This window comes from Tenebrio molitor, chromosome 5 (assembly GCF_963966145.1).
Source record: "Tenebrio molitor chromosome 5, icTenMoli1.1, whole genome shotgun sequence".
NCBI lineage: Eukaryota > Metazoa > Arthropoda > Insecta > Coleoptera > Tenebrionidae > Tenebrio > Tenebrio molitor.
Window position 1 is genome coordinate 1585394 of NC_091050.1, and position 17440 is coordinate 1602833.

At 40.0% G+C, this 17440-nt stretch overlaps 1 protein-coding gene across 12 annotated transcripts in view; it reads left to right on the top strand.

Moving 5' to 3' along the window:
- Nucleotides 1-17440, top strand: part of Patronin (calmodulin-regulated spectrin-associated protein patronin) — a 42844-nt gene that overhangs the window by 15155 nt on the left and 10249 nt on the right. For 10 of the 12 annotated variants that reach the window (XM_069048498.1, XM_069048502.1, XM_069048503.1 and 7 more), the window contains exons 2-9: nt 5922-6017; nt 6066-6281; nt 11816-12052; nt 13757-14007; nt 14064-14167; nt 14713-14838; nt 15511-15914; nt 15964-16608. In XM_069048498.1, coding sequence (XP_068904599.1) covers nt 5922-6017; nt 6066-6281; nt 11816-12052; nt 13757-14007; nt 14064-14167; nt 14713-14838; nt 15511-15914; nt 15964-16608 — 2079 coding nt within the window. The remainder of the gene's footprint in view (nt 1-5921; nt 6018-6065; nt 6282-11815; nt 12053-13756; nt 14008-14063; nt 14168-14712; nt 14839-15510; nt 15915-15963; nt 16609-17440) is intronic. The other 2 variants (XM_069048501.1, XM_069048506.1) reach the window with 2 other exon arrangements.

Genomic DNA, 17440 nt, shown 5'->3' on the forward strand with positions numbered 1-17440 from the left:
GTTAACAAATTTTATGAAACAGTTTTGATTTGGAAGGGTCATATTGTCGCATTTTTGTCCCTAAAACATTCAGGGAAATGGGTTCGATGATTCGTGTTCGCGACACAGGACACGGATTCGGAAGAGTTTCAGGCACGTGTCCAATATATTATTATTATTTAAACTGTCATCTAAACATTCATAATCCATATTTCTTTTTAATATTCAAGGGGAGTTTTTCTGGTTTTGTCAGTGCTGCATAACGGTTTTTAATAGAGAGAAAACCACGGCGTGCTTGACCAGAAAATTTTTTGAACGCTCGATATTTTCATAACCTTGAGAAATCACTCTTTTGCGATAAAGTCACCGCAGTGATCTACGGACAAAGTGTATTGAAATTGAGGGAACATACTGAAAAATAAAAAAGCAATAATTTTTCATTCTTGGATCGGGAACTTTTCCTATGAACCTCGTAGTTGTAACGGCTAAAGTACCGTTGCAAAATATCTTTTCGGCAGCAATAAATCTTTAAAAATAACTTGTTTGAATTGACGATCATAACTTTTTCAGTCATTTTTTATGAAATTCTTTCTCATAATGTGAATATTTGAGCAATTTTTCAATATGGAGTTAGTCCTCGGTAGTCGTAATTCGTAATATCAGAATTGCAATATCTGAAGAGAAATTTGTTCTTTAACCAGCTGTCAATTTATTCGTTGCGTGGTGGTCCAGATCTGCAATTTGCGAAATTATGAATCGAGGAAGAGCGTAAAGATACCGTCTGACGACCATGCGAACAAAGAAAACTTCAATTTCCCAAATCCATCATTTAATTTGCTTTCTTTTGTGTCATCCGGTGCGAAATAGCTCGAAGATATTCATCGCCACTGAAAAAATTCTCCGCGAAGGCCAGTTTCACACCTCTCGTCCTTGTTTCTCTCGGATCCGTTTGTTTTTTCACTTAAACCTCGGCCAGTTTTTGACACTGCGATTTGCATGATTCCACGTTCATCTGGTCTTGACGACGACGTCGAGGGTGAAAAGCGGAGACGATTGACGACGGAGCGCCGTCCCTCACCGTCGTCCTTCTCACGTTACCTCTTCCAGACGGAGGAGCCCGCGCGGATTGAAACTTCCTAAGGATTTGCTCCCAAGTAAACGCGTCGGGTACGGCTTCTACAGAACGGACGGGATCGTGTTTCGTCATCGTCACAACTAGAGGGATTATTTTGGTTTTTGTCTCGTCCTGCGCCAACGCTTCGAATTACATACCCCGAATGGCGCTCGACCGGTCAACGGTTGTTGAACGACCCTCGTTTGATACGTTTAATAAAAACGGACGAAGAACAATGGACTCGGGGGCAATTAACGGAGTTCCGCGGGGCTCATCCATCAAACGAGATGGGTCGGGATGTTTGTTGCTCTCACGTTGTTTACGTGGAAGCAGGGGCGTGCGTGTGGGGGAATCGTGAGGTAGTGAGTAAGGTTTTTACGATTCATAAACTTGAGAAATGAATTTATCGTATTTCGCGTTTTACGCGGAGCTTTTGGGTCGTTGTTTTTTTTTTTTTTGGGGTAATGTTTGTCGAGGGTGGATGTGAATATGTGCACCGTGAAGAATGTGAGAGGGTCCGGGAACAAATAAAAGTCGGGAGATGTGAAAAATATTTGAGAATATGCAGAGCGAGGGATAAATTTGAGTTGGCGGAATGGGATTGGGAGAGGGAGGGTTTCGCATTAAAAGCCATAAGAGAAATGCAAGATTATGAAAGAACGAGAAGAATGAAAGTAAGATAATTAGTGAATGATAATTATTGGTCATGTCGTACAATAGGCAGGATAAAACAAATGATAAAAATGTAAACAGAAAAAAGTAAAACAAAGAAAAGACAAAATATTATGTATGTGAAAATAAGAAATAATAAACTACATACATATACATATATCTATGTATCTAACACAACAAAGAATGAAACACTATGAACGTGAGGAAGAAAATATTGACAATTGAGAAATAGCTGGTATTTCGTCAATACACTGTTAGCTAAGATAATTTAGTGAATAAGATAAAGAATGGAAAGAAAAACTGAAAAAGGGTAAGATAAGCAAGAATTTGGTTAAATTCAATTCAAGATGGATGAATTAAAAAGAAATATAAATTATTATGTCATTACGAACAATTTATGTTGGTGGTTCAGAAAATCACTCGTAAAACGATTGTAAAACTAATGGCGTCGTAATTATCTGCGATAAAAAATAATAATTTCTTATCGAGGAACTTTTTTGATTTATGTTGAACCGGCTTCACAGTATTTAACCCAACAAATCAATATTTGTCAAGATGTTGGAGATGATAAAGTTGGTAACGATAATAATTGCAATAAAGATGATTCGTTGAAGTTCACAGGCAAGCGCAGTACAATTTCACTTAATCGTCACATAAATTACGCGAACCTGATCGCTTTTATGCTTTTCGGACACATTCCTCATCGTAATTAAGTAAAAGGAAAGGAACGAGCAATGAGGTACCTGAACCCAAAAGAGATCTTAATCAAAATTAAAACCGCATCTGTCTTTATAATTGACCGCGAAGAAGAGGGAAGTTAGAAAAAAGTTCTCATTTGTCAACGCGAAAAATCAAAAGAAAAAACAATTGCGATTTAGATTGGATGGAGCAAAAGCAATAAATTGAGTAATTTGGCAATTCATTATTTTGGTGGTCAAAATGCCGTTAAGTCACTTGACATTTGACATCGAGCTTGTTTCAATTGGTCGACACCCACGAGTGCAACGATAATTCCGGTAATTAAATTAAACGTCTCTCGTGTTTTCGTTTTACATTTAGAACGGCGACTCTTGGCGTACGCCCATGTGCCGAACCTCTTCCGCATTATTCACATCGCCACATACCGACTTCAGCACGGCTCTCGGCCGGTGGAAATGCAACGAATGAATTGCTAAAAAAGAACAGAAGTTTCTTGCGAAACACGACGGCGTCAGGACATTCGGTCCATCTATCGCGGATTTATTTGCGAACAGCGGGATAAGACCGTCGATGCCATATTTTCACGGCAATTAATGCTGAGTGCTCGGTTATCTCCTGCACCAATTAACTTCACCATTATGACCATCGGGCATCGAAAGTCGAACTGGAGAATGATTTGTTGAAGCATCGTCGTAATACCTGCACTTACTTCCAGGGGAATTAACTGGTTCCGCAAGAACCACGTCGATTTTGCTCTCAGATTTGTATCGTTTTTAATTTTGTCGAGTCGTTCGTTCGTTCTTGCAGATGGAAAAGTTCCGGAACAGATAAAAAATGCAAAGGAGTCGAGGCGTGTTCGAAGAGGAAATTTATCTATCTCCCCAGTCCTTTGAAGAATTTCGTTAAGACATCCGAAATCCGGAGTCGCCCGTCGCCGTTGTATAATTTAACAATTTAAATAGAGCTCGTTCGGAATTTGTGCGTGTTTTCTATGAAATGTCGATAAACATCTTGCAACGACCTCTATTTGATTACTTTGGTCGAGACGAGTCCCGGAATAATCCATTCGGTATGAGATTTTTTGAGGTTATGTTGCGTCAACTTTGGAATCTGGAACTTGATGCTTATTAATGGAGGAAATATTTAATTCACGAAATTGATCTGACCCATTTAGCAAACGACTCAAGCGTAATCGATTGAATACATAGTTTTTTTAATACATAGTTTGGTATAAATAATCAAAATGTCGCTCTATTTTTGCTGACTCTATGGTGACATGACACTCATGACAGTTTAACCACCATTTCTATGGTCAATAAGGGATGAATATTTCACGTCCCATATATTTAATAACACTTTAAGAACTCCCCACGATGTATTTATTTATGCGTAATTGTTTCGGCCCATGCGGACTCCAAGGTGAACACAAAAAGTGAAGACCGAATCGATTCGGAATTGAGGTTATGTTTGCGTTCACTTAACCGCGTTGACAAGACGGTCTTTCTGTATCCCCCCAGGAGCGTTGCCTTTCGTTTTCGTCGCAATGACGTTCAAGACCTGAATTAGAAATGAATTCCAGTTCGCACGGCACGAATAAATAATAATAATAATAATAAAAATCTGCATTTGCATTGTGTTGGTGCGGACCGATTCGCCGTCCCAAATCCCGATGCGATCAGCTTTTAATAAGTCGGAGAGGATGCACACAAAGGAAACGGTGAAACGGGATTTCGGCGTTTTAATCGTTGATTAACCGCGTCTCGTCTCGAACAAGTCGGAGGTTTTTCCCTCCTAATTCGCGGCAAAAAAGGAGAAACCAAAAAAGTTTAACAAGAGACGCGAGGAATTGAGTCGGACAAGAAGAAGACATCGTGGGAGAAATTAATTTCATTTCTGGTCGTGCCAGGACAGCTGAGCAATAATAGTGTCGGGTCGAGCGCCGTGGGGGCTGTTTTTGTCCGGCTGAAAACTTTGTAAGCTTAATCGTCGACTTATAAATGGTGAGGTAATTGAACGTGGGGGTTCGCACACAAAGGGATTAAAATACGTAATTTATTGCAAGTTGCCGGTGACAAGAAACAAATTCAGCGGGATCGATTTGTATTTATTTGTTCTGATATGTATCGTTGATTGCAGCAGCTAATAGCTAGTCGTGACAATACATAGAATTGTGCGACTGTTACGAAATAATATTTGTCGTCTCCAGTAGTTACGTTTTGTACAAATTGATAACGCACAATTTGAGTCATAAAACATTTTCACTTTATGTACGATCAAGAGTGTCGTTTAATATGAAGGGAATTGCAAAAAGTGCTCTCAATGCCAAGATGTAAATCTTCCAGTTTACATATTTAAAGAAATCGAAGTAAATTTGGGTCAGATCTGATGGCCTCGCGGGCCCGCAATGAAGGAATATGATGGCATGTCCTATTCGCTGATTTATTAAATTTAATCAGAACTCGTATTTTTAAAATGTACAATTTCATTCTCATCCTTTAATAAATTTGGATTAAAAGGATGCCGTTATTAAGGAAAATAATAAACACACACACCGGGTCGGCTAAATATTTTATTAATACGAATTTTTATTGCAGGAGCTTGAGGAAATATTTACGATACAATTACGTCACGTGTTACAGGGAGGGTTGTTGCCAAGTTAATTACGTTTCGTACTTTAAATCCAATTTAATATGAATAATTATGTGTCTCTGGTCCTCGACAGTACTGCGAAACTTCCTCTTAACGTAAATGAAACATCGTATTAATGGCTGCGGAGGCGTTTAGTAAGAGTAATTTGGGATCAGAAGTTGATGCGAAAGAGTTCGGGGACACGGACAAGGCTTCGGCGGTATCGAAGGAGCAATAATTTGCATTCTGACTCTGATTTATCGGAGATTTTTTTAAAATGGGAGCTTGTGTAGACGATAACGTCGTGTTCGACGCGGCTTAAATTTTTCCGACCTGGCCCGCTTACGTTGAAAATATTTTTAGTTTAGATCAATACTAATGACATGCCATCCATTAAAGGCCGACGTCGTTCAGCTCAACCAATATCGAGATGATAATCCACGGATCGCTTAACAAGCTACTTACACGTGATGGGGAAAATTCGCGAATCGATCATCAGATGAAAATCCCAGGTCGAGAGACAGGACGCTTTTTCCGACCGATTGAAGACATAAAATGCCTCGCTTGTGTTGTGTGATTTACTCTATTTTCCGTTTTCATTGTTTTTTTTTTCAGTTGGTAGTATTATTGGCGATACTACTGGCGCGGTCGTGTTATAGTCATCGGAAAGCGAGCGAAACATTTGATTTTTTTCTGTCGTTTCGAGTCTTCGATCAGTTGACGAAACCACCGGTATCTGTGTTGATGTAGTCGCGGTTTGATCCCCGACGATGATAAAAATAATACGAGTATATAAAGCGACCCTTCTAAATCCGCGTTATCGTTGCAGGCCAAGCAGCGGGCGTCCGTGAAATGGCTCCTCTCGAAGGCCTTCAACAACAAAGTGCCGGAGAACCTGCGGGAGCCATTTTACCGGGATCACGAGGTAACGACCCTGCCCCCCTAATCGTTCCCAGTTAATCGAATTGTCCAGAACCAGGAACGTCTGAAGCCGCAGATCGTGGGGGCGCTGGCCAACGCCGAAATCTACTGCATGGCGTTGGGCAACATCTACTCGGATCCGAACTACCACAACCTGAACCACTGGGCCATCCTGCAGACGCTGGCCAGGAAGGGGGTGTACGTGTCGGAACCCTCCGACGCACAGCTGACCGAGACCACCCTCATCCAGACGAACCCCCTACGAATGGTGAGTGTCGACAGTGGTAGTATTTACGACTTTTCAAATATTTACAAGACCGAATCGACGACAGGACTACGTATAAGGGGCGGCGCGCGTAAACAAACAAGACGTCGCGAATGCTCCGTCATTACGCGATGGCGGCGGGTAGAGGCTGATGATGTGCACGTTGTCGGTTGCGGTTTCGGTCATTTGTCGAGGAAATGTGTGCCGTATTCGGACCGGGGGCTGTTATTTATTGCTCATTAAACGACTCGCAAACGATTTTTCGGCGGCGTTTTAATTGCCAACCAGTTACAAGCTGTTAATCTCGCGAGCAATTGTAACGAAGCGATGCAAATTAATGGAATTCAGAGCAAATTGGAGATGTTCGTGGCCGAGATCGTCGGGAAGTGGTGGCCAAGTGGGTCGGAGGAGTTGTTTGATGGAGTGAATTGCGGGGTTGCTGTCGGCATTGTGACTTTGTAATTTCTAATTAATTACGAATTAAAAGCGACAATTTGTATGTCTTGTATTCAGTTTTGTTTTATGTAATATATAAAGAAATATGTTTAAGTGGTTTTCTTACAGCATCTAAATATTCCTCCACATTAGTAATAATAATAAATGAAAGCACTATTGTCATTCGAGCAGTAAAGTTAAGCAACGTTTATCGTGGTCACTGTTTGGATGGGTGGCCGCCAGAGAAACTGCGTTCTGTTGTAATTTCAATACTTCATTGCTTCTTTTCAGTATTGTCTGTAAGCAGTAATGTCGTATGAAAAGTGGACAAATAGCAAAATAAATAATGATATACTTAAAAAATTCTAGTGCTTTCAAAGGAAAATGGGCAAAATGATAAATCAAACACAAATAATTATGTAAATCAAATGAAAATTAATCAATATTGGGCGAAGTTTAGTTTAAAAGCCGTTCCACTTAACCCACATTATTTAAAAAAAAGTTATTTCCGGAGTGTCTTATTAGATTTAAGCACGCGAAATTTGTGTTTCAGTTAGATTTGATGTATTGGCAAATTTTTTTTTCAGTTTTTCTTTTCATAATTGTGTAACGGGTGTTTCTAAAAAACTGGCACGTTTTAAGTTGGCCGCAGTTTTGAATACGCTTATCGTTACTTGACCCGCACAACCTAAAAGTGAAGTGGACAAGACGTCGACTGCGTGTTGGATGGACGCGCGTTCAACAAAACACGGGTCACTTCGAACGGATTAATTTTCGAACGCAGGTTACTTTGGTTGTTGTTTTTTTTGTGTTTCGCCGTGCCGTCACTTTGTGAGTTTATTTATTTGGATTCTTTCCGCTCTGAATTAGCATTTAAAATTTGACAATTAAGCGTTTTGCACGGTGAAGGAAGTGCAAGAAAGAGGATTTTTACCATGTTTGGTGGTGGCCAGTCGCCTGCAGCCGGACGTCAGTTGTTAATTTTCTTAATTGACGTCTTACTTCTTACTTGAATTATTAAAGCTGTTCCTTTTTTGTGGTTTTATCGTCGAAATTAAAAAAGGATGTAGTTTTTTTTTTTGTTTATGTTTAAAGTGAACGTTTCGTGACGTGCGACGTCGCTTTCAATCCACCCAATATTAACGCGATTCATTGGCAACTCTCGGTATTTTTACAGACTAAGTAACGAGTATTCTGTTTGCATTTCAATGCATCTGTTAACGTCTCTCTCTCCTTCCCCCAACAACAACAATCGATTGCATTCCAGATTGCTTTCATACCTTCATTAATTCTACATTGCGATGGCCGTATTTTTCTAACGTCTGGTGGACACCATATTTAACCGCCGCATTGTAAGTAATTGAATTCCACGTACAGAAATAGAATCCTTATTGTTGTTTCAGTAGGTAAGAAACTTTCCAGAAAGGATAATAATATTTATTTGGATTTATGTATTTAATTGAGCAATTGTGATTTATCTGCACGTCTATTTTTAATATGTGTAATGGAACCGTGTTCTGGACCATAAAATAGCAAGAATTAATCAAATAATCAGTATGTCTTGTAATACATAATTTCATATTTAAAATAATTAATCTCAGAACTACATAGTTATGAAGATAATAAGCGTGAACAAGTGAATTTTCGTTAAGTAACAGTTTGTGAGATTTATATAATTTTTTCGTCATACCGCTACCAACCTTGATTTTTTTCTCTCACTTACCTGACAAATCTTTCGTCAATTAAGAGAGAATTACATAAAACAATATTCGCGATTTGAAAATAATTCACAGGTACAGCTGAAATCGCTATAGACGTATCGCTAGGGAAATTATTATCAACAAAATCTTCAGCTACATAATTATAAACGTAGATCATTAATGACTAATGAAAATAGCAGAGGACGTGGTACTACATATGCCTGCGTTACACCTTACACCCTCGCATCTTAATAAATTTTCTTATTTAACAAGAATTGTCTTATCGAATAAAAATGAAAGAATACAATTTGTATTCTAAGAATTGGATTATTGACTATAACAAACGCCTTGGAAAGATCATTAAATCGTGTTGTTGCATCCTGACAACGAACCTCTTTATGAATGAACTCAATTAATTGAAGTGATGCCGTCTTCGTGGTTCGTCCAAGGCGAAATCCATGTTGACTTATTGAGAAGATTGTTCACCAACAGATATCACATCCATTCCTCCTCGCACTTTTTTTTGCGAATATTTTTGAAAATAGATACATGCCGTGAAGTCATAATTTTCGATTTTGTCAAATGTCGGTATAAAGAACCATACATAACTTTTCAAAGTAATTTTTTAACATAAGATTTAACGGGAAAAGTTTCCATAGAATTTGGCAGAAAGTGTCTTTTCATCTCTTGTGTAATTATTGTCCTCGCTGCACTCATGTACACGTAAGATGCAAAGATACACTTACAACAACATAGTCAACATGCCCAACATTACCTTTATCAAATTTAATCAAAATCATTATGAAAAATAATTAATAAAAACACAAACTAAAAAACTATGGGGGGACATATATGTGTTGCATCACAAATTTTGTTAGGCTCGTTATTACTGGTGAATCACCTTGTATAATCATTATACATAATAAAATAATCATTTTTTTTTCAAAGCAATTCCTTTTCGAGAGGATTTTCCTTGCTATTCAACGTGGAAACGCTGCAAGCATTCGGGGCACTTTTCCAGATTCCGCATAATTATAGGAAATGTTTGCATTGTAAATCAAAAATGTTATGTAATTATGTTATCAATACAATATTTCTCTTGTAAAAATTTTTTTAATAAAAATTAAATATTACATATATTTAATATTAAAATTAAATATAATACGAACCCTAAAATTCATACCCGCTCATGTGTTTCCACATTCATTGATAACGAAGCACGAAAAAAGAATTACTCGAATGAAAAACAGTAAGAACTATATCAGAAAAGCGATCGTTCTTTCTTCAAAAAACTGTAAAGTTTTTATCGCACAAAAACTTTTCACTCACTTTCGTTTCAATTGATAATTATCCCATGAACGAAATGTCAAATTACGGGTTAGAAAAATGTGAAAAAAAATCGTTTAAAAAAGATCAGTAGGTATGTAATTACATATGTAGTAACACTATTGCTAACAATCACTAAAAATAGTATATTATGATACAAGTTTATAAGGAAGCCTTTAAAGCACGCGCGACGAGTTTTAACGTCGCAAGTTGCCATGTGTATTTGTTATAAATTGTGTATAAATCATTGTTCAAAATGTAGTTGAATTTGTTGTTACCTAAGCAACCCTTAAAGCTTAAGTATTTTAAAGGCCCTTTTTGTACTCATAGTCATAGCCTTGAAAGCAACGCTTCCAACATCCAACGCTCGCTCCGAAACGAGTGCTTCCCGGTCGACTCGAATGTAAAAATTGCCCTTTGAGGCATTCAAAAAAAAAATCTGTCTTCATAATAATAAAATTTAGTTCATAAAATACAACTTCCCTGGGTTTTCCTCCATTAAAAAATTACGGAAACATTTATAATCGTTGAAAATTGTTCCTACAAAATTCACAAATTATTGCAAAAATTGAAATATCAAGTGAAGCAATTGTTTCCAATAACCAAAGATCACTGCCTACTTGGTTTTATGTTCGTTTATGTTTAATGTATTAAAACAAAAAAATTTAATTTAATTTTCGTACAAAAAATATTGTACGAACCACTTGCCTGAAGACATCTTCCGTTCATTCGCGCATTAATTAAAGGCACTCGCTCCTTCGTCGTTCGTGCTTTAAAAAATGCGCTCATGCGGGAACATCGTCTTCCCGCACTTGGTTCGTAAATGACTATTTTCGCACGCATTTTACCCCCAATTTCGTAATCAGCCTAAAGTTAATTTAACATTAAAGTTTACCATTTACCATAGAAACAACATATTGTTGAAACAATCCATTAAAGTTACGTTAAGATAAAGCTGACTTTAAGTTTATTATGAAATTGGCCCCTACTGTCAAAAACAAAGATTATGATTCAGGTATAATAAAAAAAGTGTTTATTTTAAAGAGTTTTATTGGTGATTAAATTTATTACGTAGACTTCCATAACACCCTGTATATTATATTAATTCATTCCTCTGTCAGATAAATTTCTCTTTGGATGACGAAATTTTTATATTTCCACAACTTCACAAATTAAAACCATCTTTTGTTATTTACAAACCACCTGGACTTCATTAAGGGGTCTGACCCAGAAAACAATTATGTATTTCACCCCCGACCACATTTTAACAAAATGAGATTTTTTTTTCATTTTTCATCGATCAATTCTTATAAAGTGATGCGTGTTCCACGTTTCATTTCGGTTTTATTCCACCTCGTTTTTGTTTCTAGTTTAGTTTGGGAAGATTTCTTTGTAAAATTGGCCACGAAACTAACTCGATTGGAAAACTTCATTAAACAACTTCTGGAACGTAACCAGAAAATGCCAAAGCAGACTCTAATCTCTGCCCGTCTCAAAATTAAGTTCAAGATACACATTAAATAAAAAAATCGTCGTTGCAGACGTCGACCTCGATAAGCATCCGACGTCGCCGCTCTTCATTCGCTTATAACGGTCATACTTCTACTGTGCGTCATAAAACTGTCACCGATAATTGACATTTGGCAAAACCATCGATCGGTTATCATTTATCAACGACGTCCACCACAGATGTCCGATTTTTGCAATAATCGAGGCCGAGACAATAGAAATCGACGGCGGCATACAGATTATGCCCGAACGTTCTTATGGAAAGCAGCGTAATTGTATAATCTGTTATTCAGACGGATCAGTTTTCACCAATTAAAACAGATCGAATCGAAGATCCATCCGCGATCGGCGAACGCGGCCAATTATCCAGTTGGCTAGAAAGCGACGCGCGTCCGTGGGGCGGCATCCTCGACAGCGATAACGCGTTGCGAAGAAAATCGTGCTTATTGTGCAGCAGAGACGAAAAACCCATTCCCCGGTAACAGCGGCGCACGTCATTGTTTCAACGGAGATGATTCACGTGTACAAGGTTAATTTTGATTAAAGTTTAATGGTTGTTGTTCCCAGAGCGCTCACATGGCCGTCATCGAGTCCATAATGGTGCTGTACGCGAGGGAAGTGGTCAGTCCGGACAGGGTGGTGGCCGCGGTCCAGAGGTTCAACCAGGGCAGCCAGACGACGCCCTCCCTCCCGGAGAACCCTGAACAAGGACTCTTCGTCTGGATGTCGCACGCCTGCGACGCTCTCAGGAAGAGGATAGAGCAGGAGACGGACTCGGGAGTGACGAACGGCGGCGGCGGAGGGGTAATTTTCAAAACGAAGTGACGAGGTTTATTTGGACGCGGGAAAGAATCGACGATAAATTTGAACAGAAAGTGGTGTCGGTTAATGAGGTTGAAAAGTTCAGGTCTACCGTAATGATTCAAATGTTTCGAAAATTGAATTCAAATTGGCTCTATCTAGTCTAGCCGAAGGATGCGTGGAGACGGCGACCCGAGCAATTCGGAATCGAATTTACATTGTAAATGCGAACGATATTTAAATTTACGTAAGATAAAATATTGGCAAAACCCTCAAGGAATATTCCTCTGTTTTGAGTTTGTCGGTTCCATATTTATAAACTTCATATTAGGCAAGAATAATATGGCAGAAGTCCGATTCTCTCTCCGGTTGGAGACCTTTACAGATAATCTAATAGACGGAAGGAGCCTCACCAAGTTGTGCGTGAAAAACAAAAGTTGATTGGTAGATTGATTCTTACCATTGTAACAATCAAAACAAAATCGCATCTGTCAGTGATGTATCAGACTTTTAGTTAATTAAACAAAGTCATGACTGAAAACCCACTTTTTAACGTTTACGGTTATGTTTCACACGGAAGGCAAATCGCTCCGCTCTCCTGCGGTGTTAAAATTTAACCCAATTTAACCGACGTGAGCGGTCTCATTTCTCGTATTTTATTTTGACAGATTTGATCCCCTTTTGACTCGACAATTAAATCAGCATCTGTTATTCTACGACTTGACTTTTGTTTTTCGGGACCTGATTGGTGGTAAAGGCGTTAAACAATGTGCGATCGAGTGGCTTGCTTTTTTTTTGTTAACGTGTGGCGTAGCGTGATCAGCTGTCAAGTATAGTTGTCGAACGTTGTTTGTTTATCGAACAAGCAGTGGTGTGAATTATTTATTTTGGAGGAAAGAAACAGTTTATTTTGAAACTAACCAACGAGAGGTCCTGGTTTGGTTAGTGCGACATGATACTTGTTATCAGTTCCATTTAGATTAAAATGATGATCAAAGTGAGGTTATGTACCTGGAGAAAATGTCAAAGCTTACCAAGCGTAAAAATATGTACAAACTGGGTTTGTAAAAGAGAGACAACCACGAACTGCTTGACTACAATTTTTTTTGAACGCTCGTTAGATATCAAAAATGCCGTAAAAGTGTTTAAAACAAAATACATGTTTGAATTTCTTTGTAGTGGCCGCTAACAGAAACCGGTAGCTGAGTGAGCCACGGTTTTTGTTTTATTTTTTGCTGAAATTGTGATTGACTGATGTAATATTAATTTAGGAAGCTTTCCAAACAATTCAAAGTTGGAAAACTTCGGAATTTTTTTGAACGGTACCTTAGCTCATCCATTACATTTTTTATATCGGATTACGTTGAAAAAACCAAGCAAGAAAGGTTTCAGTGGAAATTTGAAACATCGAATATAATTACGTAATGCTTAAATAATGTATTGTTCATTTTATTTTTACCGTAATGATAATTTTCCTAAACTTCGAAAATTGTTGAATAGGTGAGATTGACTTTAAACACTTGAACTGTTTCACAAGTTTTAGTAGAGAGCGAACATTAATATTGCTCCAGCATCATATTATTAATTAATAAATTGGGGGTGTTGTCTGGCGCAGTATCGATCCAATTACCGTAATAAGTTGTCACTTTGTGGAATCCTTACCATAAAATCAGTAAAGAATATTGATTTCAAATTTTTTTTGTGCAGGGTGACAGACTGAGACCGCCCGGCTTGCCCGCCGTCCACGAACTGAAAAACCTGGTAGATGGCGTTGCGTTAGCGGCACTTATATCCTACTACTGCCCCGACGAACTGCCCTGGACCGACCTGAAAGTCTCCCACGCCACCAACGTGCAAGACAGCCTCTACAACCTGAGTCTAGTTCAGGACTTTTGCAACAGGTGTTTGCCAGCATCCATCTTTCATATCCAACCCGAAGACGTCACCTACATGCGAGAGTAATTGCGTTTGGTTTCGCGTCGTCAGATCAATCATTGACAGTTTCAATTTTCAGTTCGATGAAACAGAATCTGATCGTGTTCCTTGCTGATCTCTTCAACGTGATAGAAATTCATCCTGCCAAATGCGTCAGATATCCAGGAATGGACAAATTCAACGGTCAGTTTGATAAAAATAGGTGAACAGAGCGTGTCCTGCTTGTTTTTTTCTTTCGTTTATTGATTCGTGGATAGAGCAGAGCCGACCCCCAGTGACCTTAATAACGTCTCAAGCTGCTATCGAATTTTTCCACACTGATTTGCATACTGTGTTGTACATATGCGGAATCGATTTTTCTCCTCAGTTTATGTCTGTCGTTGTGCGAACAGCACCTCACCGAAACAATGTTTTTTTTGGTTGTTTATTATTTGCGCTTGTATGGTTCAGTAGTGGGTGTTTTCGCTTCTTTTTCTGTTTCTTTCGCTTGTTGGTGAATGGTAAATTTGACAGATGTGGTGGTGGTTTTATTTCGGTAAGACACACAAGTCGAAGGTCTCTCGAGAGGTCTCGACAGATCTTCGGCCGTAGAGTAGTCAGGACAACCGACGAAAGTAACAACAATTGCACGTCTCCGTCGGTTTCCGTTGTTGTTAGTTTTGTTGTTGGTAGTGTTGAGTAACTACAGTTAACAAAAGTCTCCTTGTATGCTACTTGTGCGCTCGCAGAGGGTTTCCCCCCACGCAATGAGCACGGGGTGGCGCACAAGCGAAACCTGCTGCAGACGGTGATGACACCCATCCCGGATCTGCGCAGCGGACTCGATGATCCCGCTGCATCCACCGCCTTCCAAGGTAATACCAGAATGTAGAAAGGACGTTTCTCATTTGCACATTTTCGTCAAGCTGGCGACACCAGATTTTGACAGCCTCGAGATCTCGTGCCGTCAGCTGTCACATACATTTTATTTAACAACTAACCAGATGGCGGTAGTGTTGGTATCTTGAATCATTCAGACGGCTTCATTCTCTTAATTTTACGCTCTCGCATGACATTAACGTTCTCAAACTTAACAGATTCGTAGAAAACAAACGCACTCAATCTTAGATCTCTTGTTAATTTTACGATTATTTTAAGACGCCGTGTATAGATCGTCAGCTTCTTATGTTTATTATCGCAAGCTTCATTCACATTATGTTTGAATTCGTATGCAGTTGTTGTGTAAGTATGAGTAGGTCATGTTCTTATACAGAGTGTTCCAGCAATCTGTCAACGTGTATTTTAACTCGTGTACCTCAAATAAATTGAAGAAGTCCAGCCTAATTTGGATCGTACAGTTTTCTTTTATTGTTCTTAGCCGAGTGGCTTTGTAAGTTTTTTCTTTTTCGTTGTGGTGCTGGAAAGCTCTGATTAGTCTAGATGTAGGATAGTAAGAGCATCCGTCAGAGACCCTCTCGTGGGCTCCGGTTCCAGCGTTGGTTCGTCTCGTTTAGTCATTTTTTGAACGGTCGATGTTCCATCCGCAGTGACGAGATCGACGCCAACCCACGTGCCACTACGTAAGACCAACTCCCTGCAGCAGAGCATGTCCGAGATGAGCGAGGACAGCCTGCGAAGGGGCTCCGAAGATTCGTTCGTCGTCCACCGGGGCAAGAATATCCCCACGTTGCGTTCGGTGGTGCAGGACGAGCCGCTGATACCGGGGCGGCTCAAGGTCAACAAGGAGAAGCAGAACAACGACAGCAAAGCGGACGAACGGGGCGAGGTGGCCGCGGGGAGGCCGAGCAACTGGGAGGAGAACCGCAAGAGCACTTTCGCCGGGAGGAGATCCCGGAGGAACTCGACGAGCGACGATTCGCAACTGACCATCGAGAACTTCGGCGGGAGTCAGGACAACCTGAACTTCATCGGGAGGAATCCCGACAAAGAGGTGAGTGGGGGTGTGATTTTGACGGGTAGAATGTGCAATTGTGATGCAGGTGGGGGCGCACGTGGGCCGGAAGATCTCCGCCCCCTCGTTTCCCATCCCCACGGAGAACCCGGCCGTCCGGTCGTCGATCCAGGACGCGCGGGGTTCCTTCCAACTAGGTTACGACAATGGCTGTGAAAAACGCGACGACGAAACGGAAAAATACAAGCTGAAGAGGCAGCTGAGCAGCGACGACATATCCCTGCGCAACATCCTCTCCGTCAAGGACGACGTGGTGAAGGAGGCGGTGGACGCAGAGCTCGCCAGTCGAATGAGTTTCGCCGAGCTGAACAAGCAAAAGGTGATGGGCGATCAGCGGGGCATCCAGCTGGTGTACATGCAGCACGAGAAGGAGGAGTGCGCTCCGAAGAAACCCACCAACGGCAGCGCGGAGAAGAAGACGTCGTTCGCGGCGCTGCCCAACACGACGACGTGGCAGCAGCAGAGCACCAACATCCAGCAGATGGGCGAGAGCAACGGCACGTCCGAGGGGGGCCACGGGACGGCGGTGAACCCTGCTCAGCTGAACGACGTTCGGCTCAAACTCGAGGAGAAGAGGAGGTTGATCGAGAGCGAGAAGAGGCGAGTCGAGCTGGCGATGAACAAGCAGAGGCAGAAGGTCGGGAAGGCTGCGTTCCTCCAAGCAGTGGCGAGGGTAGGGACGAGTTTTTTTCTTGCGTTATCACTAGGTTTGTGGTCATTGTGAATATGTCCCATTTGTCACCGTCATCATTTGCGCTGCTTTAAATGTACCTCTCTTTCATTTTTCGTTTCGTTTGGGTCTCCTCTTCCAAGTCTTGTAACTAATCGAATGTCCCTTTTAGCTAACTGAAATGGTAAGAGGTCGTTGCTAAACTTTCTTAGTTTTGGATGCTTTGACGGAGGAAGGAACTGTTTTGGTTTGAAAAACAAAATTAAAAAACGGTTCTTGTCCTCGCTATATTTGTTGTGTGTATATACATATTCTTTTTCTACATTGTTTTCGTTTAAGGATAGTCGATGTGTTTGTTGATTTGCATGTTTTCTTCTTTACTGTTATTATTTATTTGGAAACATGCATGAGATTATTTACAAGCAGATTTGAAACGAAACCTAACCTCAATTGACAGTTTGAAATCTGCCAGTAAAAACGCTCTAGCTCTATGATAAGAAATTGAACCAGTTCATAAAATCACACAACAGACACGATAGATGATAGACGAGATAATTCTAGTTGATGACACATAAATGAATTTAGTTTTAGTAAATTAGTCACCGTTAGAGTATTAAAGAGGTTTTATGTTCTATTAGTTGCTCCGGTTCACTCCGGTAGTCCGGTTCGTGGTGTTACAAGACGGCAGTAGTTTTTTTTTTTATGGCAGCAATGTTGGTAATATTGGCAATTGACATTTGTTGAAAATCGAATATTTTTATGTAAAATTGCAATTATTCTTTTTTCAAATTCCGATCAACATTCTTCGATTATGCTTTAACATTTGCATATTACA